General features: G+C 37.2%; 1 protein-coding gene across 1 annotated transcript in view; it reads left to right on the forward strand.

Annotated features, from left to right (window-relative positions):
* Positions 1–25,349, forward strand: part of EFCAB6 (EF-hand calcium binding domain 6) — a 109,905-nt gene that overhangs the window by 23,782 nt on the left and 60,774 nt on the right. The window contains 5 exon segments of the mRNA XM_086461174.1: positions 5,182–5,300; positions 7,614–7,741; positions 9,408–9,556; positions 15,001–15,118; positions 24,164–24,324. Coding sequence (XP_086317300.1) covers positions 5,182–5,300; positions 7,614–7,741; positions 9,408–9,556; positions 15,001–15,118; positions 24,164–24,324 — 675 coding nt within the window.

Genomic DNA, 25,349 nt, shown 5'->3' on the forward strand with positions numbered 1-25,349 from the left:
GGCACTGCCCATACATATCTTTGGGACTGGGGACACTTACTATGTAGTCGGGGGAAAATATTCATTTTCAGAGATGTGTTTTGGATCCATGAACTCTGCCAGAGAGCCCTGTTTGTGCTCACAGCATTTCTTTCACATAGGCCAGCCCAACTCCAGAGAGACAGCAATTGTATTACCTCACCAAAAGGATATTAAAAATTTTCTGAAAAAAACCCCTAGAAGTCTAACAGATCTAAAGCCCAGTCTCTGCTAGGAAGAAGTAAACCCTTTTTGAATGGCTCTCCCATCAAAAGATTTACTTGATTATGTGAGAATTATAACTCTCCTTAAGACCAGATCTCAGGACTGCAACTTTTAGGCTTTCACAGTTGGGCAGTCTTGATCATCTAGTCCTAATGATCAGGAAAGTTATTCAGGTTTCATACCAGGGCTACATTGTCCAGTTTTGTGGGGAAAACAACCCATTAAATATATATATACACCTATTTCCGTAACATCCCAATGATATCCTGAATTCATTGCAGCCAGGCAATACAAACCTTCACTGTTAGATAAATGACTGAAAACATAGAAACAAAAGCCATCTGACTTCTTCCTATACCTATATGTGGTAACTAGATTTAATTTAAAAATCAGAGAAAGAAAAGGGATATGGCAGCAATTTTTAAATATTGAACTTAAAAGCTTTTTCTTAAAAGTCACATGCTCAAGACGAAGCTGTCCCTAGGCACCTTTAATGTACTCATGTGGCAGTTATGCAGCACATAACTCAAGGTTATTTTCTTTGGCAGCAATTTCAGAGCAAATCTGTGTAAAGAATGATTTCTTTCCCTTGAACAATGGGCTGGATTCATAAAAAGTATAATGGGTACATTTGTTTGTTTTTCAATTTTAACAATTAGGAGGTATTTGTATGTATGTGTAAGAACAGAAAATAGGAAAATAATGAATAGTTGTACTTATAATTAGCATATTTTGATACTTGAGAAATAAGAAGCCATTCCTATGCTTATTAAATGTGTAGTGTCAGCTTCAATTTATTGAAAATTACTAACTAAAAAAAAATTTCAGACAAAATGTTGCTTAAGGAATATATACTGAAATTAAAAGTAAAGCCAGACTTTAAAGTATATAGAACAATACTCAGCTTTCTTGTGCTTAGAATCATAGAATAGTTTGGGATGGAAGGGACCTTTAAAGGTCATCTAGTCCAACCCCCCTGCAGTGAGCAGGGACATCTTCAACTAGATCGGGTTGCTCAGAGCCCTGTCCAACCTGACCTTGAAAGTTTGCAGGGATGAGGCATCTAGCACTTCTCTGGGCAAACTGCTCCAGTGTTTCACCACGCCCATTGTAAAAAAATTTCTTTCTTGTCTGTAGTCTGAATCTACCCTCTCTTAGTTTAAAACCATTACCCCTTGTCCTGTTGATACAGGCCCTGTTAAAAGTTTTTCCCCATCTTTCTTATAGGATCCTTAAGATCTCATAAGCTTGTTGGTGTAACATGGTGTCAGCATGGACATATGTGCTAGTCTTCTAGCTTTTAGGCAAAACTTGTGCAAAGATCTTCCATTGTGGATCTGGGCAGTCCATCTATATTCATGGCACTGATTCCAGAATATTATGGCTGCACAGGACTGGATGCTTCAGCCCAACAGAACCAAAACTAGTGGTAAAGTTAACATAGTTGGGATGCGTGTGCTCTGAAAGACTGTGTGTTTGCTAGAACAGGGCTTTAGACACAGTCTGATCCAGTGACCCTTGAATGTAATGAACATATTTTCATTGTTTTCAACTGGTTTCCATCCAGTCCTTCCATCTTGGGTGCAGAGTAGAAATTGATCAAATTTAAGCAGGTATAGAACATAAGCAGGTACTGGAATATTTTTGTCAGATGATAATCTATGAATTGGTTTAGGTTATGCAAATAGGGAAATAAATAGGCAAGTCATAGAAATAAATAGGGATATCATTTAATGACAAGAAGAACAAGGCAATCCAGAGGCTAACTTAAAATACCCGAGTCTTGTTTTACTTTCTGGTGAGTGAAAAGATATTAGCATATCCAGACCGCAGGCAATTGAGGGTCATAATTTAGGATTTCTGAATCACCCTGTGGAAGTACTTGTTTTCCTCTTTCCTTCTATAGAGGAAGGTGGGAGAGAGCAGCCAGTGTTTAAAGCTAGTCTTTGGGAAGACATTCCTTGGTCAATAAAATTTATGAAAGCAAACTAATAATTGTGATGATTAGGACCAATAATTTGGTTTTTAAAGCATATTAACATAGATCAATCAAGAATTATGCTATGCCACTACTATGCTACAAACTATAGTTTGTGTTCTCTTCATATACCCGGATGAAGGCAATACCGAGTCTCCTATTGATTTTTATCATATAAACAGGCACTGGCCCCGTTTTAATGGCTGCTGCAAAGACTGACTCAATTTCCATTCGTTACATATCCAGATTGTATCCTGCCCCTTCTGTAAGGGTGTGTTAACAGCGTGCAATGCATGATGGTGATACTTGCCTATTCGTGGGGATCCTGTGTAAGAAGCTTGAGTATAAAGGATAGTGGGCAAAAGTGCAATTTTGAGCCAGTAATTAGTTCTATATTTCCATTTGTTTATTAAATGGGATTGACTTTCCAGCCTTGATGTATGCAGATCCGTAATAAGCCATTTTGTTCAAAACAGCAGAAATTGCCTGAGAGTAACAGCAGAAAGTTCCTAGGGGAAGGAATGCAACTGTTTTCATGCAACAGAAAACAAACTGCCCCACGGGTTGCTGAAAACTGTCACTAATGTAGGATAATGACAGAAGAGTGTTCCTGTTCTGTAGTAAGGCCATGGTAATTTATGTATGTACCTGTGTTTTTGTTGTAGGTTGGGGGGTTTTGGTAGATCAAAAACTGAGCTGTAAACCAGGGAGAGTTTCAGACACTCCTAAAATGTATCATTCCTGATGCTGAGATTTACTATTAACCTGATCTTTCTTATGGCATCTTTGTAAAATAGAGCTGTCAATTCCCAAATAATCCAATCACACAAATGTTTTTGAAGTATTCCTTTTATTTTGAACATATGCATGAGAAGTTTGTTCAAAGTGGAACTGAATCTATCCATTTTATTATATATGTTTCTAGTACACTTCACATGTGTCAGGGTACTGTCTGTACATTCGTTCTGTATTTCCATATGTACAACTCACAGCTAACATAATCTTAATCCCTTTAAAATTTCCTTGAAAATAAATTTACAGATAATCCTCACCCTCTAGTAAGACACAAAGAGAAGGCTTAAGGGGAAATAGGATGTGGGGGAATTGCTGGGAAAAAGAAGTGAGATCCTCCATGAATTATGCATATACCCATGGCTTACATGCATCAAAAATAGGTGTGTGTTTATTGTGATAACCAGGATAGTCCCATGGGTTGGGCTGGATTAGAATTCAATTTTTACAAATGGGAAACTGAGGCAAGAGGCAAGTCAATGACTTCCCAAGTTTATGAAGTAAATTTAGCATTGTGATAGGGAATTCCTGTCTTTCAGTACCCCACAAAAGTGACAGAATTATGATGATCTTAACAGCTAATCATTGCTTCACGTTTTGCCATATAACCCACAGAACAGAGAGAAAACCAGGGTATGTTACAGTGCAGCGCTCTTTTCTTGTCCCAAATAGAATTTGCGAAATGGCTAACCAGGTTCTCTTCTCTTTATCACCTAAAGGTCCCACAAATTGTAAGTGGAATTTGTTCCCCAGCCCCCATGTTGATGCAAGTGCTGGGTTATAAATGAGTGGTATTTGTCTTTGTTTTATAAAATCTTGCCTTCTACTATGAGGCTCTCCGAAAGGGTTAATATCCCAAAGATATCTGGAAAAAGTACTGAGCAGAAATAGGACTTTTATTTTCATATATTGTCAAAGTCAAAACCAGAACACAGCTTCGCATCAGGTGCTCTCATTCTCAGGATGTTGGAAAATTGTGCAAAAAAAAAAAAGCCGCAATCACGATTCAAGGGATGGTGTGGATGCTTTAGAGCTTAATGTTAACGGACAATCTGTTTAGCCTTTGAAAAAGGAGTTTAAGAGGTGACGACATCATATGGTGTGGTATCTTGACTAGATAGACACATTCAAATGAAAAAATAAGTCAATCAAATCTTCTGTTATTTGTCCTTGGAACAAATTCATTGGGACTAACTAGATGCATTTTTGTCAGACATGTTTTAGTCAAACACAAGTTTTAATGTATTTAGAGACTATTTATGGGGCTAAATGCAAAGGAATCTGAGAGAAACTTGGTTGCCTGTGATACACAAGATGTTCTAATGGTACCATTTTAGCTCTAGACTTTATGGACCCTCTTTATGCAACAGAATTTTAATTTTAAAAACTACATCTCTCTAGGTTTCATTATTAGGAAAATAAAACATGAGCATGAGTCACAGCAGTGTTTTCTGAAGGGGATTGGAGATAAATCTCACAGTAACTTGTGATAAACTGGTCCTAGATTCTCTAACAAACTCATTCTGAAAGGTGAAAACTGCTCATTTTTTCCAAGCATTTGGATACTATCTGAGGATAGCAAGTGTAAACAGTATTAACAACTTCACTGACAATCAGGGGAAATATCTAGAAAATAAAAGCTTGCAATCAAAGATGAATTTTGAAGCTGTGGAAGTTAATACCATGTGGAAATGTGTTCTAATTGCAAAGTGAGGTTCCCATTTAATCCAAATGAAGCTGCTGCAAATTTTCCAGCTTGCTATAAAATCCAGACAATTTGCTACGGAGTCTAGTGTGACTTACCATAAGTTACACTGGAATTTGTTTAAGAATATCATAATATTCTTATATTATTAGAAGAGTAATGTCCTTGTGTGGATACATTAAAATTCATGTTCATGTAGATGGCCAAGAAAATGGCATCATATGTAGGATTTGAATGATATTATGCAGACAACTCGTATACTATAGACAATCTTGGGCAGAGGAAAGACACCAGAGAAAAATGTAGTGGGAAGGTAGAAAAAAGTGATTCACTGCTTATTTGCTTTTCACAATCTTTTACATATTGTGTTTCTAAAGCTTTCATAAATTTCCTATTTCTTCAGTTCACTACAAATATGATCTAGAATAGCTGTGTTCTCTAAAAAATAGCTCTTTTTCTCTAGGCTGTGGAACCGTTACTGTGTTAGAGACTCTGATGTGATTGATTATAAAGAATTTCTGAAGAATTTTGGCATAAGTACAGATACAGTTACAGAAAAAAGCACAGAAAATGAAGTTCCAGGTATGTGCTCAGAAAAGGATTGGAAACTTGGGTACTTCTCTTTCCAATTATATAAATAGAAGTATTTCTGTTGGCCTTGATGGATCTGATCTGCAATTTTGTAGGACCTTGACAGCCTCTGATTCTCAGCAGATACAACTAGGACAAGAGGAAAAGAAAGGCAACTTCCTTTGGCCTGGGAAATTATACCAACTGTGTGTGAAAACTGCTTTTAAAATCAAAAGGTGACACATTACATGGGCCAAAAAATAAAATCACCATTACAAGCTCATACACCACAGATAAAGAATTTGTTACAGCAACTTGGAATCTTGTAGCACTTGGGAACCTCAGTTTTCACCCAGTATTCAATTGTACCAAGCTTTCCAGTTAATCTTCATAACAAAGAACTTACAGTCTAAGACAGTGACAACATGGTGAACTTGGAGGAGGTTGCGGAGGTTAAGGTGACAGTAAGACATTTTTTGTCAGCATGACAGTGGTTTCAAGCGTAATTTATTGGAGTGTTGGGGCTGTCTTTGTAGGCACCAACTCAAAGAAGGATATTAAGAAGTGTTGATGGTCAGTAATTAAGTCAGTTTGTCAATGTATATGGGCAGGTCCTCTCAAACACAAGGGTCAGCATAAGAGTAGATACAAAATATATTTGCTTGAAATTGCAAGAACCAGACAGTCCAAGGTGGCACGAGGGGTTGTTCCTGACTGAAAGGTGATTGGCGTGGAGGTTGCAGGCCATGGACACCCTTAAAATGAAGTCATTAGCTTATGTTTGTCATCTAGGGAAGAAAGAGTCATTGATAGGAGCAGGATACAGCTGTTTTCCTCAAAGGCAGAAAAAACATGTTTCAGTAATTCAGTTGTTGGATGAACAGAGGCAGTGAAGAGATTTAGCCCTGTATGTGGATGAAAAAAGTTGTGTTTCAGAGGTTATATAGCAAAAATCTGCCAGATTTACCTGTAATGTGAATGTGAGGATCTATGGAGATATGAGTTTAAGAAGGTACTCAAGTCAAGATAGTGAGAAAGGCCCTTCCAGCACATTTAAAAAGAATGTATATCTATTTGCATATCTTGAATTTAATTTAGTGTTTTTAATGAGATATTTTCTCCATCACACATGTACACACATGATATTTTGTCAGTATGATTTTTCATGAGTGTAAGGCTAACTGCTAATTATTTTTTCATTTATTTTTCTTTGAAAAGAAGCATTTAAACTCACCTTTGCTGAAGAAAGCTAGCAAAGACTTACCTGTACTTCGCAGGCTAAAGAGCATTAGCTTCAAACATCATCTCTTTCATTTCTATTACTCAAAATTTAGCACTTCATGAAGAGAATTATAGTAGACTAAAAAAATCTATCCTGGTCTAGAAAAGAGGCAGCAGTCCATAAGTCTGAATTATGATTATCCTCTTCCTGACTAAAAGTCTTCCTTGGGTCGTAGGAATTATTTCTGAACCGATTTTGAATAGATGGCCTGATGTTCAAAGGCTTTGCACATCAACAGTTCGCACTGGCTTCAGTAGGATCAGAAGAAGCCAAACTCTATCTAAATCATGAAATCAGAATATCTGATATTTTAATAATACTTTTTCTTCTCACCATTTTACATAACCATGGTGTGACTATATGGAAGTTTGTAAGTTTGTGCAGTACTACCAAAGATTGTTTTGAAACCATTACTAGAAGTAAATGACTACCAAAACCAGAGTTGTTTTTTTTTTCTCGTGTGGGGTACTGAAATCATGGAGAAATAATCTTATGATTCATTGAGAAGAGCTGTTTGACTTAGAGTAACTGGAAGCTCTTCCAAGGACTGTGGGAGCTAAGATGGGACAGTAAGATGTGAGTATGCGAAGAAAATGGAAAAGAAAAGAGCGTTTTCAAGGTCAATAGGCATGTTTATTACCAAAGGACTATAAGAACACTGTCTTCCATTTCCTGAAAATGTATTTTTGGTAAATATATATGGAAACATACTGACAAAGAGAGGGAGCTAGTTTCCAGTAGTACTTTCTGATATTAAATATAATAAAGTTACCTGTTAAGATTCTAAATTATGTGTATTACGGTTTAAAAGAAATATGAAATTAAAAACTACTACAACAAATGCACACATTAGCATAAGTTTGAACTGCTGATCAAGTTTGAAATACAAGAAAACACCAGAAAGTTTTGTTTCAGATTCAGTTTAATCTGTTTGTGCATAAAGATTTATCCAGTTAAAAAAACAGTCTGCAAGAGTTTTAGATGGCTTTATTTCTTTGAAGCTGATAAAGCTGTGGACTTTGCTAAATCAGTTTTCTTAACAGCACTAATCTGCCAGAAAATAAAAGAGGAGGAACAGAAGCAGAAAAAACTTTCTGTACAGTCTTCACCAGCTGAGTGTGCTGTGACAGAATGCAGTCTGGATAGCACTGAAAGGGCATTTAAAGAAAAGGTAAGGGAGTGTCATTAATACTTTGTAATACTTTGACAAGTGGAGAAGCTGAGCCAGGCATCAGTGGAAAAGAAAATTGCCAAGCTTTGAGGCCAGTTGATTATATCAACTTCTTTTATGAACAAATTCTATGCACAGGGTTTCATGTCTACTTTTAAAGCCAGTTAGCAGAAGCAGCAGTTCTGTTTTAGTTTGTGTATTCCAGTCTTGCTTATTAGATTCACAGCATTAAAAACTTACGTATTAGAACTCCAGATTCCTTCTGCTAAAACAAAATGAGAGTGCATTGAAGCTTGATGGCTAAGGTGTTTCATAACGTGAATTGCTAGATCACTCTGTCAGATCAAAGTAAGTGATGACTTACACTGAATAATGACTAGTTATCATTGTCTGATAATTATTTTCTGACCTGCATGAAATAAAGTATTAGTGCATAGGTGCTACTGCAGAAACAATTTTTTTCTATGTGGCGGCAAGCTTAGAGACTAGAGCTGGAACAGACATGGCAAATGATCTCACCCTATGCCCTTAGATATGATCTTAACTGAAAAGGGTTGAGGAGTGTGATGGTGGAACATAACTGTGTTCCACATTCTTTATGGGAAGGTGAAAAACCCCAAAATTTTCCAGTACTCACTCGTGTGCTTTCATGTAATGAAAATTCTGCTCCCTAAGAGGAGCTGATACCGTGCATCAAGACTACATATCCTACTACAGATTCGATTACATATACCTGTGATTTCTCAGCCTTGAAAAGACAGGAGAAGAGGGACAAACAAGGCTACAGGGACATTCAACACCTTGGCCCTTTTTCATCTTGTATATCTTTGATATGGAGGTCAAGGCCTGGTTTGGAAGCACAGTACATCTCACCTTACAAGTCTTCCCAGTCCTTGATGTTTATTTTGGGCTTTGTAAAGTCTCTCTATACATTATCTTTACACTGTGATTTTGGCAGTTTTGAATGAACAATAATCAGCTTAGAAGCAGATGGGGTACTTGTCAAAAAATGGCAGGGGGAGAAAAGCCTCAGGGATGCTTGCAGTATTCAACAACCCAGTGTGAGCTAACATTTCGGAAAAACAAACTAGTCTTCCTATTGTTTCATGAGCCTTATCAAAATCTGCAGTAAGACAACTTTCAGGCATTTTACAAGTCCCATTAGCAAAACCATATCCACATAGCTCCTTTGCAACAGCCCCTGGATTAAAAAAATAACCAAAGAAATGTGTGATACATTTTTACAACAGCTATATTAACTATTCCATGTCTTCTGACATTTTCCAGTATTCGTTGTGCTAATGACCCATTTTAATAAAGGGAACTTTGATACCAGATTATGGCATGGATGGTTTTAAAGTTATGTTAAGACAGGTGTTATGAAGCAGGCTGATCTACCAAGTATTTTTAGCTCAGAATTTTGAGGCAGAGTTATTATTTGAGAAACTTGTCTGACTTGTCATTTGAGAGTGTGTGGTTGGGAATACTGTTCTGTAGTGAGCTTATTAATTAAACATCTGACGGTCAGAGCATGCCAGGGTAACCTATTTGATCAGTTCACAGAGAAGAATGTTTGAAAAAGTCTTGTAAAAAATGCATTATTGTTTTAAAAGCTTCATGAGCTTGATTTTTCTGAACAAAACACTATAAATTGTATTCATTACAGCTGTGTTCAGCCCATCAGGACATTGAAAAAGCCTTTAGAGCAATTGATGTCAGTCGGAGTGGATTTGTGTCTTTGGATTACTTGAAGTCAGTCATAAATGCCTTTATATTTCCTTTGCCAAATGAAACTTTTCAAGAGCTAATGAATAGGTAAGAATCATATTATTTTCTTAGGGGACATTTTTTAGAGCTGCTGCCTTATAACTTTATTATTGTTTTTTGTGACTACCATCATTAATTCATCTTACTTGTGCCTGTGTTGTAGTATGTATGGCCCAGTGTGTAAAAGCTGATATAGCTGGGTACAAAACCAAGTTTTTTGCAGTAGGGTGTATATGTTTAATGGAGTAGAAGCTTTAAGTTACTGCCTTCTTACTTCTATTTGCTCACAAATTTGTTTTTAATTTCTGAAAGGGTTCATTACTCTCCTGCATTCAGAAGACTAGTGATGTGGGATGGTGTGAGTTTGCTGGAAGTGCAGCTTCACAACTGTTAGCACCGTATTCACATGGTGACAGTGCAAGTCTACAAGCCTCTCCTTTTTAAATATCTTGGTGTGGCAAGGAAGAGAAAGGAAAAAGTGAAGCTAAATGAATGAATGAACTAATCCTGAAAGGTTTCACTCTGCACTGCTCACTGAAAAAGATGACTGAAGGGACACTTCTGTGCTGCATAATAAAGCAATTTCATACCCGGAAATTTGAATTTAAACTGAAATGAGGCAAAAATCTTTTGAACTTAGGTTTTCACATTGTAAATATTTTTATTAAAACTGCTGTGAAGGCTGAGAAACCATGGCAACTACTGGATTCAAGTCAATATACTATTTTGCTTTAACCAGGCATCTCTGTAGTATTATGACCAAAACTCAAATCATCTTGTTGTCAGTATAATGTACAGAAGATAAATGGATAGAAAACATTTTCCAGCCCAACCTCAAGGATCTCAGCAGGTAGAGTTTAGGCCACAGGACATTTTCCAAAACACGATTTCCTGGACATGATCGTTTCAGCATATGCTGACTAGCTTCCTAAACTTATATTTCCCTTTTAAAGCCAAAATATCATAGGAATGGATGTTTTTGGTTAAATCTATACCAGGATCTCTTATGATTAATATTTTGTACTCAGAAACCAACAACTGTGAGAAGAAAATTGCCAGAATATACTTTATACTTGTTGGCAACAGTGCCAAGGGCATATGGCCAGTTAGAGATAGGAAGAACAACTTAACTCTTACAACAATAGGACAAGGCACACAAATCATACAGTGTGAGGAGGTCAGTAATCAAATCGTGCATTACTGCTTAATGATTCCACAATTTATAGTTTACCTATTTAAATTGTTGGAAGAACAGAACCATCCATGTAAATAATCAGTTGAGCTATTTTTTTTCCTTATATGCACTAGCTAGCTGTAAAGAGCTCAGTACAGATATACGTTTTACAGCAGCAGGTGCTGTATGAGAGTGTCATCTGCAGTAACCATATTGCTTTGTGCATTCAACAGATAAATCTGATTTGCTTCTAGTCATTCACAGTGTGATATAACAATGATCAACTATTACTTTGTCAAAAAATTGCTGTTATAGTTTTTTTTGCAATTCATGTCACTTGCTAGTTTAAATCTTAAAGTAAGTCTTGCTCTTAAGAGAAGTTGCATAATGGAAAGATTTCTGCATGTATTCTTCCACTGGAGCTTTCTCTAGCATTTGAAAAATATAGTGACATTTTAATGATGCTGTAAACACAAATGTTCAAGCCTATGTATGTCATATCTCTTAGGTGATATTTCTCAGATAAAGTAGTTCAAAAGCTTCACCAGGTGAATTCAACAACAGCAAAAGTTCCTCATATTAATCTCATTCTAATAATGAAGTTAACTTAATTGTAGCTGGTAATAAATGTAATAGTAATTGATGGGCAAAGGACATGATTTCAAGGTTTTTAAGATTCTATTTAAATAATATGACATGAGATGTGCCAGGGAGCTGTTTATAAGAAATAATACACAACAGCATTTTATGATTATTTGAGGTATTTACATCTCATGGACTCCTGATATAAAATTCAGGGTCCATTTAAGGTGATGCAATTTGCCTTAGATTTAAGCTAGGATTTCATCCTTGACTGGTTTAGGACCGGATTACCCACACACTTATCTCTCAGTATATGTCCCTACTGCAGCAAGATCAAATACATCAGAGGCAGATCACTGAGGTGTACCTCATTCAGATGAGTCCTGAATTCCAGCACCTCTGCTTTTGAAAATGCTTTCACCTAGAAACAAAACATCATGAACTTGAAGTTATATAAAGAGTTGCATAAACAGAAGGAATTAGTTTCACGGTATTTCAGCATTTCCATGTGAGAAATATTTTGGTTATGTTTTGGGGCTTTGCTGTGGATAGTATAACTTCAGAGGTTGAGGGATGTGAATGAAGGGATTTGACGGCTGGGAGTAAATCATACATGACCAGTATAGCTTTGCCAACAGAGAACTTAAACTCTTTTCTGGTAGCTGCCAGGATTTCTAATTGATGACTTTTATTTTTGGTATGAGGTAAATCATTGCACTTAGTTGGTCAGGACTTTGGTGAACATAATATCTGTTAAAAACTCAAGGACAGTTTTCAGCAGCAGAGCTAGTTTTAAACTTTTTGCGTTACCCTTACGCTTCATTTCTTCAATTTATGATTCATATAAAAGTATCAGATGCTAAGCCAATGATGGTTAAAAATTATTCAATGGGTAGTATTTTGTAAAGGATTGCTATGAGATGATAAATAGCATGGTTTTACCAGGTATCCATGTTGTTACAGCTCTAACCAGTCAATTATTCTGGAAGCATACTTTTTTGTACTTGGACATAACCATAAGCATACTTCCAAAAAGCCATGCAGAATTTATTTTTACTACTTTAATAACTTATCTGTCCTACGATAGTAGATAAAATGCTGGATTACCTCTCTACAAAAGATGTGCATTTTTTCTGGCCCTATGGTGAAACGATCTTTCTATGCCTCAGTTATTCTACCTATGCATCTAAATATTGTACTTATTGCCCTTCTAGCACAGCTTGAAATCTGAGGGCCTACTTAATAACCTATAAAGAGAGATTGCTTTGAAATTAAAAGAATACTCTTTCCTCAGATTTTATTCCCACTGATTTGGCTTTGTCTAAATAGGCCTTTCTTCAGTTTGATCCATGAAACTTAATGCTGGGGAGTTCCTCCGCCCCCTGGCCCCCCTGAGGGCCTGATTCATCCCTTTCCATGATAAAACCTGAAAAAGAAAAGTGCTGTGTTGGCCAGCCACAGGCAGAACTGGAAGAGCTCCACAACCCATTACCCATCTGCAGAACGAGGGAAAACCACTGCACCTTGTGGACTGATCAATGGCACTACAAATCGTAGCTAGTAATGCCAGACCTTCTCACATCCGTGTTAGTATTTCTTCCCAAGTTCCCTTCAGCTCCCAGGATTTTGGCAGTTGTCCCTGCTGAAGTCTGAGAGGCGATTGTAGGGCTTCTGAGCAAGGAGGTGGAAGTGAAGAGGCCTGTTGCTCTGATTGACGCAGCTTTGGCTGGTTGCTCATTTTCAGTGTAGAATTGCTCTCTAGAGTGTGATTTGAGTGATTTAGTAGACCATAGACATTTGAGTGTGAAGAGATCTCAGTTGGGGGCTCAAAATAACAGTTGTTATCTTGGCCTTAATTTCAAAGATCATCTGTTATTTCATACTGTTTGTTTCATATTCATTTATCCAAGACAATAATCAGATATGAAATATCTATTCTTCCCACAGCTTTTTTTAATAACCCATCCTTCAATAGTGTTGTTGGCAAAGCCCTTCCCTGCAGGGAATGAAATGGCTCCCCTGGTGAAATCTGAATGCCAGCCCTGCCTCTGTCTTCATTTACCTTGAGTCTTTGGTGCTTGGCCTTCCTAGCCCCTCTTCTGGGCTCTGGTGCAATTGTGCTGCTTGAGCAGTGAGAGATGCTCAGCCCTTGAGCCACTGAGCTGCGGTGTAACTCACAGGCGGGACCACTGTAGAAAGTCAGGTTCCCTCCCCTCCTGTTAAATAGCCCGTGCTGTCAGGTTGCGGTCGACCAAAGCCTGAATGCTGTGGTTCTTCTAACTTTCAGTTTTTAGCTTTGTTGGCTGAGCTTAAGAAACTGCTGTGTGGTCCAAAAATTGGAGTATTTTTGTAAAAGGTCCAGGAAGTCTTGCATACCTTTGACTACATTTGATTATTTTTCAGTTTTGTCCTATGCATCCTGGATTAGCAAATGCTCTAAACACCATCTGCCACCATTTTAAGGAGTGTTAGGAGTTTTAAAAGCTTTTCTGAGATAGCTAGAGTAACAAGTCAGCACGTTTCTGATAATACGTGAAGGATGTAATTGCCTACAAATCACCGTCTGAAGTAGGAGTGCATTTAGCCATGCTCATTGGAGTTTTCTGCAGTACCATTGAAAGTGAATAGGAGATATGTCAATGGTCGGGGGGATGGGGCGTGGGGGTCATGGGACCAGGTCCTTATTGATTTTGAAGTAATTATTCATGGAATATGATACTAGTTAACGTTCCAGGATTTTTAACATAGTTTAACTCTTCCAGTACTTTTGAAGTTTTCAAATTTGAACACAACGAACATCATAACATTTAAAAAGACAACATAATACTCGCCTTAGTTTCTCTACTGTTACGTGTAATAATGATAAGGGATGCATTAAATACTATCTCATTCTAGACATCAGTAATGTGAGCATCTCCGCCTGAACTGCTCCTCCTAGACTCCATTTTATAGTCACTGGAGGGAAACAATGGACAGGATTCATCTACCCAGTTTTAGATGTCTACTTTAGGATGAGATGAATCCGGTCATGAAAGTGCCTGTTTCTCCCCAATGACTATAAAAGGAAACTTAGAGTGACTCACTCAGGTACAGGCATGTGCATTTGGCTACATGAATTCTCGCTTGGGGTTTAGTTCTTCCACGGCTAGACATTTGGAATTAAGAAAGTAAGTTGGCTCAGTTTACATATTTAGTAACAAAGAAAAGCTATGCAAACTTATTCTAATTATGAATGTTGCATGCATTGATATTATAATGATGATGTGATGTTCTAATTCAAAATTTTTCTTGGAAGGTAGAGTGTTTTCATAAGAAAACCTTTTAAAACTGTTTTCTTTTTTAAAAATCAGATTTGGACTGAAAGCCACAGGTAAAATTGCTTGGCAACAATTTTTAGAAAAATTCCAGGATCCTGGGAGCACCTTTGAAAACAAGCAGACAATTCCTTTGAGAAAAAAACATAAGTAGGAAGTTCCTTTTTTATGTAAGAAGTAACCTGTGGTATGCTTATTTATTGAAAACGAGAAGTGTATCCACTCGATGGTCACACTTGATTTAATTCAGTTAAAAAATCTTTAGGCAATGCTTTCTCTAAGTGCACTCGTATTTTGAACACTATAAACCCCTGAGTCTTCGTGAAGTGATTTATTCTTCCTGCTCTGAGGAGAACATAGTGAGCGAAAGAGGGTGAGATGTGAAAGCATTGCGAAGACCTCTGCTTTTTTTCCTCTTGCAGAGTAAATCCACCTAGAGGAGATGAAGCTTTTTCCAGTGAGCCTGTTCTTCAGAAGCTGCACAGATACATCCAAGATGCTTATCCTTCTTTAAAGCAGGAATTCCTTATGCTTGATGAAGTAAGAGCAATTATTCTTAGGTGTTGTTTAGGTTAATTATTCTTACAGCTAAACATTTGTGTCTCACATCTGCTTCAAAGTAATTGGGTTGTCAGTCTTTGTTTTCTGTTACAGCAGCATGCAGAGTCTGTTTTTCAAGTTTCTTTAACATAGGTATGTGCAACTGGGGACGAAATAATTTGTAACAACCTCTCTGATAAACAAAAATTATTGACCTCCTACAATTTCACTGGAAGTCATGTTGGCCAGTTCTTTAATCATCCCTGTGGCTGCCTTTGAACTCCTGCTAGTTTTTCTGTGTATTTCGTGAAATGTTATGACAGAAATGAGAATTGGTGCTTTCATAGAAGTTGCACTAGCACCAGAAAAATAAATAATATAACTTCTCAGATACTGCTAAGTGCTCCCTTGTTTCTACATCCAATGCTTGCCTTGAGTCACCTGTGCCTAACATTGTACTGGCAATTTATTTACACTTTGGTTATACATTATGACCTGCAAATCTTTAAGAGTAACTGCTTCTTATAATTAAGATTACTCTTCTTTTCTGGCATATTTTCTCCATTTCTCATTGTAGAGCCTTATTAGAAACCTTATTGTTTGGTTGTGCTTATTCTTCCCAGTCATGCTGTGTCAGTGGTTTGTTCTTTTCATCATTTTATCATTCCATTTGTCTTTCAGTTATCTACGGTCATTTGAGATTTTAAAGTTCTAGGTGTTTTTCAGGTTATTTGTACATGGGTGTACGTATATATGTGTATAAGTATATATAGAGAGAGAGAGAGCAAGCAAGCTGTATTTACTCTGTTTATATACACTCACACATACAGAGACATGTGTATATGTACGTGTCTGCATAAATAAGATGTATAGCACAGGGCTAAAAACCAGCCCCTGGAAGACCTCATTAGAAACAGACATACTTATCTACACTTCCATTTGAAGGTTTCCGTTATCTGGTTCTCTTATCTATCACATGTGCTTGGTATCTGCCGTCTGCATCCGTAGTGTTCTCATTCCTTACTGAAAATGGCATGCCTTCGCACGTAAGTATACCATTGCCTCGGGCAGCAGACTGCCCCAGGAAGTGGCACAGGCAGGGCCCCAATGCCCGTTTTGCCTCTGCCAGAGTCCTGGACAGTCCTGTGAGCTGCTGCTTCCAAGAGAGGGATCCAGATGTGCTAATTTCCAGCTGTTGACATCCCTATGTTGACTGGTACTATTGGTTATCTCAGTGTTGGACATTATATCCTGATTATGCAAGGTTCATCCCCAAACGTGTCTCTGCATTCCTCTCCCCACTCTTCCTCCTGCTCAGGGCTGTCTCCGGGCCCAAGCGGATCGCTTCTTCTCATTGCCTACTACAGTCTATCCCAGAAAAGCTGATTTCCTTATTGGTAAAATGAAATGTGATACCTACTGGCTTTGACACTTAACAGAATGCTATGAAAAATGTTCAGTCTCACGTGATCAACACAAGATAAATCTTCTTGGATGTCAAATTTCCTTTTCACACTAAGATCTGCATAGTAACATTTAGCAAATACTATTCCCCTGCTTAGCTGCTATATGCAATAGTTAACAGAGCAGTGATCTCATCAGTGAACTCATTATTAATGTCTAAACATGTGGGAACTTATAACATTCCTAAATATTTATGTAACTGTGTGAGTGGGTTTTCAGCTATTGTGAAAAACCCACGTAAACCAAGTAAAGACATTTCCTCATGTCTTAGAGTTAACAAAAGTAAGTTTCTTGCCTTTTCTTTTTGCCTTTTTTTTTTTTTTTTCAGGAAATAGAAATAGATTTGAACGTGAATGTCTTCTGTTCTGGAACTTAAATACAGTCATTTTCTTATCTAAAAGTTTTGAATATGTTTATACAGCGTGTTTCTGATTCTTCATCACGTCACTGTCCAGCCCACAAGCAACTGCCTGCTCCCTTTTTCTTCCAACTGATGTTTTTTTCTGAATTGTTCTTGATGTGGTTGAGTCTAAAATGCTGCTGGTCCCTACCTGTTAATTCATATTCTGAAAACAAAATCCCAGCCTAGTAGCAGTGCTTTCTAATGTGCAAACTAGAAATATAATGCTCCCTGTAACTACACTACAAATTTGACTTCAAAATGTTGTATCAGGTTGATGTTTTATAAAATGATGAGTGAAGCACCCTTTGATGTTTCTTTTGTGAGTCTTGCAATATCTTATGATTTACTTTAAAACTCACATCCTAGGAAAAAACTGTGTACAACTGTTTCAACACCAAAGAATTAATAATAAAACAACTTCTCTAGCCTCCTAGAAGGTTTCCAGGAAGTTTCTCCTATATTCTGTGACACAGAAACAAAAAGGCATTAAAAATAATTTGAGTGGGCAATATTCAGTATAAATTGGTTGAGTTTTTTTTTTTTTAAATTAAAATAATATTATTACTGTATACGGGGTTTTTTTTTTGTACATTCCGTTATTCGGAGTGCACTGTTTTATAGTTCTTGTTCTTGATCTCACATGGTGACCCAATCACATAAAGCATTGGCATTTGTGTCATTTGAAGATATGACATCATATTTTTTAATGACTTTCAGAGTCATATTGTTGCGTCTCCTGCAAATTTATAAATGTAGAATTGCAGTATCGAGTTGTAATCTTCCACCTGCATTATTTAATTTTTTTTATTTTAGTTGCTGTTGAAAGGAGATTGTTCGCCTCAGGGCAAGGAGTTCAAGTAGTATTGGAGAGGAGACCTTATTGCCCTCTGCAGCTACCTAAAAGGAAGTTGTAGTGAGGCCACTGTTGGTCTCTTCTCCCAAGTAACTAATGACAGGAGAAGCGGGAATGGCCTCATGATGTGCCAGGGGAGATTTAGATTGGACATTAGGAAAAATTGCTTCACTGAAAGAGTGGTAGACATTGGAACAGGCTGCCCAGGAAAGTGATGGAGTCTCACCATCCCTGGAGGTGTTCAAAAGACGTATAGATGTGGTGCTTAGGGACATGGTTTAGTGGTGGGCTTGGTAGTATTGGGATAATGGTTGCGCCTTCCAACCAAAATGATTCTATGATTCTACGAAAGTATCCTAACTAAAGTTCTTAAACGCATCGGATTCCTAAGAGAAAATAAACCATTTTCTCTCTGTGCCGAAACATGGCATCAGGCAAACTTTAGTGTTCCCAGTGTTATAAAATGTTTAAAGGAACATAATCAGTGTTTTTAATGTTATATCTTAATATTACAGAACATGAGTACCTATTTAACGTTACATCCTGAAGGAGACCTGTTGGTTGTGATTGACATTTAAGTTAAAGATAGACATTAATATGTGCAGGATAAGGCTACGCCTTAATCTGAGGTACAGCATTTTGGAAAAGAATGGAGGTGTTGTAAGTGTGTACAGCCAAATACAGTGCTTAGCAATGAATATACATCCCCAGGGTCGCTGTGCACACAGGAGAAATTACAGATAAGGTGAATCTCTTTTGATAAAGGGATAAAACAAGTGTGATAGATAAAGTTAATGAGAATCAGAACTGTGTAGTAATTGTTATAAGCTTATATTATATAATACGAACAGAGAGTGCTATCAGGTATTTGTGAAAGGTTTATGTTTGCGGTTTGTCATCTGACAGGTAGACTGTCATTTATGTGTGACACTGACAATGTTGAACCTCCTGTTGCATAGTTCACTCCAGTTTCAAAAGTACCTTCATCTGACTTTTTCTAGACTACGGATTGCCTTTTCATGCTTAGTTCTGAAATATGAGCTTTTAATAAGAACTGCCTATCCTTACCAGTTCTGTGGCCCTCATGATGTACAGAACTATGCTAAAATGCCTTTCTGTCAGTTTTGATGGAATGTCATGATATGTCTGTCCCACACACTATTGTGCAATCATCCCTTTAGTGGACAAGCTGGATTTTTTTATTACTTTGATTTGCTACGTATTGCACTTCTTAAATTGTAGACTCTGTATTTCTGAATTGAATGAGCAAATAATAGACTGAAAAAATTAAAGCTCTCAGTCTGGTTGACACAAGCAAAAGGAGCACTGGGCATATCTTCAGAAATACTATTGGCATTTTTTATTAGATGGTTTTATATAGATGATGTATCACAATTCCTTTCTAACGTAATTACACAAAAAACGTTCTTTCTAGCTCTGCAGTATTTCGTCTATATACATGTATATAGATGGCCACAAAAAGAAAGAATTCACCTAGCAATTTATAGGAAAAGAAATCAGTTTCATACATTGCAGTAGATAATAATGATAATGCCTACAGCTTTCAGGCCATGAGTCAGTAAGGCACTTTACTACATGATTTTAATTCATTTACTGAACTGGAGCATTACTGAATGAGATAGCTAACAAAGGCAGAGGTATTGGAGATGGTGGAAAGACAGGCTGAAGAAAGAACTATTTAATCCCCAGCATCTGGAGACTCCCACGGTGAAAGAAATATATGTAAGAATGGTTTATATTTATACCTAACATCATGATTTTTTTTTGTTGAAATAGACCAGTACATCCCCAGTCACATCACTGATGCTGGATTGACTTAGATAATGATCTGGGTGATAAAATTAAATCCTTTTGAATAAATAAAATTGAACTTGCAAGGTGGCCAAATAAGCAAATGCAATCTGCTTAATAAATCCTGATATAGTATATCTTGGCTTTCCCATATTATCTAAGGTTTGAATAAAATGTAATTTATTGTAACAGATATTTCATCTTCATGGGTAAGACCTAGTCATTCTGCACAATTGTTTCTTGTGAAGTATAAGCTATTTTGTAGCTTCAGTACCAGATTCCCTAACTTATTTACTGGGGGAGGTAGGTATATTATCAGGTTTTTCTTCTGTATGATTTAATGCAGTGACAACAGTCTCTGAAGAAAATTCGAATACCAGATAGTAGTTTCACAAGACCATTATCTTTTGATTGCCAAACTTTAGAGTATTTCCCAGACCAACTGATGAAGTAAATAATTGCTCATCCTCTATATTATTACTGCCACCCTGGATCTCTGTGGGGGACTAAAGGGAAACAGAATTTTCTTAGGGTGAATTTTATGAAGAGAAAGATATTTGTCTAGTGCTTAGCCAGGAAAACTGAATCACTGAAGGAACTATTTACTCCTAATTTTTCTGTTATTGTTCCAAAGCCTTTATTCCACTCTTCTTCTCTCCTCCATTATCTTTCCTCGGGTTTCTTTAGAGAAAATAAAGAAACAATTACAAAAAAAGTAAAAGTTCAAGAACAAATTTAAAACTAAAAAATGCTATAGACATTCATAGAAAAAGAGTTGGTACAAACCCATATTTAAAACTCTCCTACATAAATTATGGATATTACTTGCCATGGGAACTGAGAGAAAGGGTATGCCTTAAGTGTAGCAAAATAACAGTATTCTGATTCTATTGCATGCAGACATCCATTGCCTGTTACCTTACAGTCCAAATGGATATCCATTGGCATGACAAAGTGACTGGGCATGAAGTCCTAGATAAAGATTCTCCCCAAGAGCTGATTCACCCTCAGTAACCAAGTCAAGAACGCCAAGAGACCCAGCCCTAGCAGCGTAGATGATTTAAAGGATGCATAAAAAGATGCAAAAGAAGCATGAGAAAAGAAAGCAAGGTCCAACAACTGTAGGTCTCAAATGTTTTGGATTAACACACCACTGTCAACAGTCAGAATTTCTCAAGGCTCACCGTGTACTTAGAATTGCATCTTTAACTGAAATCTCTGGAATGATCCAAGTGTTTGCGTTTATTCTGGCCTTATGGCCTGTCATGGCCGTGGACGACATATGAAAACTGCAGACCTAGAAAAAGCTGTGCTCAAACATAAAATGTTTGTTGAGTTTTCAGTTGTTGTTCTGAACCTAATCATGAAGAAAATCCTGCCACAGATGAGTAAGCACTGATAAATTTAGGCCTGTGCACTGTCTGTGAATATGCTGAGAGCTATATTAGGATCTAATAACAGCCATCACTTGGTGGACTTTTGTGTGGACTTAAGGCAACGGTTGGGGTACGTGGTAACAACAACTTAGACTCAGCTTGACTCAACTAAGTCAAGTTCACTCAGATCCAGCAACTATTCGGTCAGACACAACTTTGTGTGAACAGATTCTTTTTCTTCAAACAATTCTAAAAATTCACAGTAGTCAAGGTATCCAGTCTGTTCTGGATCAATTATCTCAATTAACTCCTGGAAGTCTTTATCTTTCATTTGAAACACCAAGTTATTTAAAACATGACGAAGGTCATTTCTTGTGATCTTTCCATCCCGTTTCTAAGACAAAAAAGAGAAAGCATGCCTAAAAAAGAACAAACATTTACTAAAGGAATGCTTATTCCAACACGCCATTCCACATTGCTAGATCATCCTGACCTATAATAATTGAGAGTTCTGTAGCTGTTTCTATAGCCTGTGTATACTCCAGTTTCCAGTGAACATAGTACTGGAACATTCTCTGGATGGAAGACTAAAACCATGGGAATGAAGCTACAATGATCTTTCCATTACCTTGGGATATAGATTCTTTAGCTGGCTGGCAAACTGTGCCATAAGCAAATTGGTATGTAAACTTGCTTTGCACAGACCAGCTCACGTTCAGGTCAGTTTATCATCTGCATTTCATTTCTTACCTGGTCTGGAATCAATGTACTTTTAATTCTCTAATCACAACGTCTTTTATAATGGCTGTAGCAAAATACTGGGTTATTTTGGTAAAGTGGCATGCTCTGCATACGGTTTTTATCTAAGTTAGTATGTTCACATTCATTCCAGTGTTGGAATAATTGTATCAGCACTCCTGACTTTTTTTCTGAGACATCAATTGGAAACTAATCTCATGGTTACTGGAGGTTTTTGAAAACTCCAGCAGAATCACTAGCTCATACATGTGCGTACAGCAGAGGAGAAACAGTAGTAGTACTTCTTAACTTGCAGTTGTCAGATCTGTTTTGCTGGTATTTTGCTGTTTCTTCTTTTATCTATTATTCTTTATAATATGCATTGGTTCAAAATATATGCTATATACTACACAGATGCTGCATATTTTCCTGGGTACAGCTTTGACACGTTCTGAATTTGCAGTCATCTTATAATATTTTCCTTTAGAACCATTCACCAAAGGTACAGAGAGGTTATATGCTGAAACCCACAGTCAATACTTCTGTGCAGTATGTCCGTTTCCTTTGACAGAAATAAGTCAATACTTTTTTGCTTACTGAATTATTCTAAGAAATAACCTAAGCTGCAGTTTGCAAGTCTACTTTCTAATATTAAGAAGCTGTTCATAATTTTCAATGTCAACTCTCTCAGTTTTGCATTAGTATATCAACTGACTAACTCCATATTTAGCTTTGTCTTAGGTAGTCTGGGTAGTGTTTTTGAGAGGTATCAAAAAAGGACAGTAGTGTCAAGAGATACTAGATGCACAAAAAGAAGGTCCCATTGAAGAGCCCTGAATGGTGTGCATTGCTTTGAAACGCTTTGATGTTAGGAGCTGAAACAGGCTGCTTTCCACTCTGATGGCTCCAACAAAAGCAACATTTGATGCAGCAGCTCAAGTCCCTTCCAGCTTGTTTTGAGTAGAATAATGGTATGGCTGAAATTCTGGGGCAAACTTTAGTAGCTGTAAAATTAGCATGCTGGGGAAAATGCAAATGCTGACAGTGCCTACATGTACAAATGATGTGCAAACTAAGTGGGATTTACAAATTAAGCTGGTTAGACTCAAATTAGAGATGTGCACAGATAACTAGCCATTTTTGTTGTTTAAAATAAGCGTCCCAAATGAAGTAAATGCTAGCATGCAGGAAGGCAGGTAAGGGAAATGTTGAACGTCTTAGAACATTGTCATCTTGGGATGAAATACCACCAGAGATGGCACAGCAGCCATACATGACCCTGGCAGCTGTGGTTCTGCCCAGAGGACAGATCTGTTCTGAACTCTGTGACTGGGTTAGTACCCAGCTCTTGATGAAAAGCAGCTGTACGGAAGCCTAGGTGTCTGGGAATCCTTTTGTTTTGTGTCCTGAGTGGCAACGTCAGCTCCATCAATATGGCTCATCCTGTAGAAAAGTGAGATTACAGGTTGTACAAATAAAAGAGAACTTTTTCAAGAAATCTCTTTGTGGTTATCATTCCTCTAGGAAATGATTCAGTCAGAGGAATCTGAAAAGCAACAATGGGCAGAACCAGAACCTGAAACCAACCTAGGTACCCAGCCAGCCAAGACAACCCAAGGGGCATCTTGACCTCCTTCCTTTCCCCTGAAATTTTGCATAGTACAGTGTTTGGTTAGATCTGCAATTATGCTGAGATTTTTTTGTCAAAATGTGATCCTGTTTTTGTTTCTTCTCAGAACTTTCTGTTGCTAATGTACTCAATTTACAAGTGAAAACCACTTTTATTCTAAGTGCTAGTGCTACAGACAGATCCTAAAGCAGGTTCAGTAACCAGAATCTGTCATTATTTTACCCTGTGCAAGCCCACTGTCTTCAAATGATGCACTAAGTTGAATGCCACTTACAATTCATTCAATCCTAGTGGATTTTGTTTTACAGGACTGAGGGGAGAAACAGACAGCAAAAGCTCTTTGTTGTTATCAGTCAGTAGACATGCCTCTTCAGTCACTTGAATCAGATCTATGAAGTGAGATATACGCTTTCTTGCAGTTGCTTTTCAGTCAGTTTTCAGAACAAAAATTTTCAAGTGTAAATTTTGGGCCTGATGTTGCATCATGTCTTGAAATTAGCGCACTAAAATGATTTTAGTTGAACATAACTTTGTTTTAAATTAGGTTGTTCATGAATAACTTAATGGAACAAACCAAATAAAGAAGCCTGCTCTTCTTGATCTAGCTTGTAATACTGTAAGTGATAACATAGTTCATTTTCAGAAGTGTTGGTCTTCCAACATTAGATTTGTCATTTTGGTACATCTTTTCATCTGGTAATGCTATCATAGTTTAACCTCAGGGACACTTTTTTTTCTTTCCTTCATTACTAATTCATTCAATTGTTAGGTGGAGAAGATCCTTTCAGATAAAATCAGAGAAAACTGGAAAGATTTTCATAAGGCTTTGCAGTCCTATGAGCCTAAGTGTACTGGCACTATTAACAGAAGTCATCTAAGAAAAGTCCTACAGCTGTGTTGTCCCTCTTTGTCAGATCAACAATTTATGAAGTAAGTTGATGATGTGTGAGTTGTAACAGATTTAATGTAATTTCTTTTCTTACCATATCTTTCTTCCCATCTTTTAATATGACAGCTATAGCTGGAGGCATTAAGTATTTTGGTTTGCCTTAAGCATATAGAAAAGAAAAGGTCGTGGAAGATGTGCTCCATTCCTCATGGTATCAGCTTGCAAATCGCTTATTTGCTTTCATAACAATTCCATGTTGGAAATTTTGGGGAGTTTGACATTATTTCAGCATTTCAAAGGTGAGACAAGCCTTTTCAACAAAGGAACAACTGATGTGCTAGAGATCCAAGGCACTATCCGACATTATTTAGTATTTCCAAACACAATACAATACAAAACTAATTAAATTAATGTTATGTCTTTCCTCAATAGACAATTGTTGTAAAGAACAAGGAACTGAAATTTAATATTATCAACAAGAGATCTTCATTTTTGATACGAGCAGGCTCCCCAAAGTGGGGAGTCAAAAGACCTACAAGCATGGGGAACATGGGGTCAAAATATCTATGTCCAAAGAAGTGGGAATTGTACTAGGCATTTTATTGCAATAACATTTCTGTCAGTTTATAATCGGGTCTAATCTACTCTCTCAGGAGCTCTAGTTTTCTCTGCTTACAGCCAGTGACTTTCAGAAAGATGTGGAATTCTTTCCTACCTTTGAAAACATAATGGGAAAATCAAAGAAATCAGTTCCAGTCTGACCCTTACAACCTAGGTCCTGCTGATCATTGTGTGTGAGGAGCAAACACAACAGCATCAATAGGAAATGGCTTTTGGAAAATAATCTTTGATCCTGAAATATGAATGAGCATGAGCGTGATCAGTAAAACCAATTCTACTGTATGCATTTTCCTTTCTATAAATGTCTTAGAGAAAACTTTGGGTGCTATGCATTGGGTTCATAAAAGTCACGTTTCCAGCACTGTGTGTTATAACTATATGCTTTCATCATCTGTCAGTTTTATAGCTCTGTATTATGTAGTATATAATTAGTGGTCATTGATCA

The sequence above is a fragment of the Leptosomus discolor genome, chromosome 1, assembly GCF_034619465.1.
Source record: "Leptosomus discolor isolate bLepDis1 chromosome 1, bLepDis1.hap2, whole genome shotgun sequence".
In the NCBI taxonomy this organism is placed as follows: Eukaryota; Metazoa; Chordata; class Aves; order Leptosomiformes; family Leptosomidae; genus Leptosomus; species Leptosomus discolor.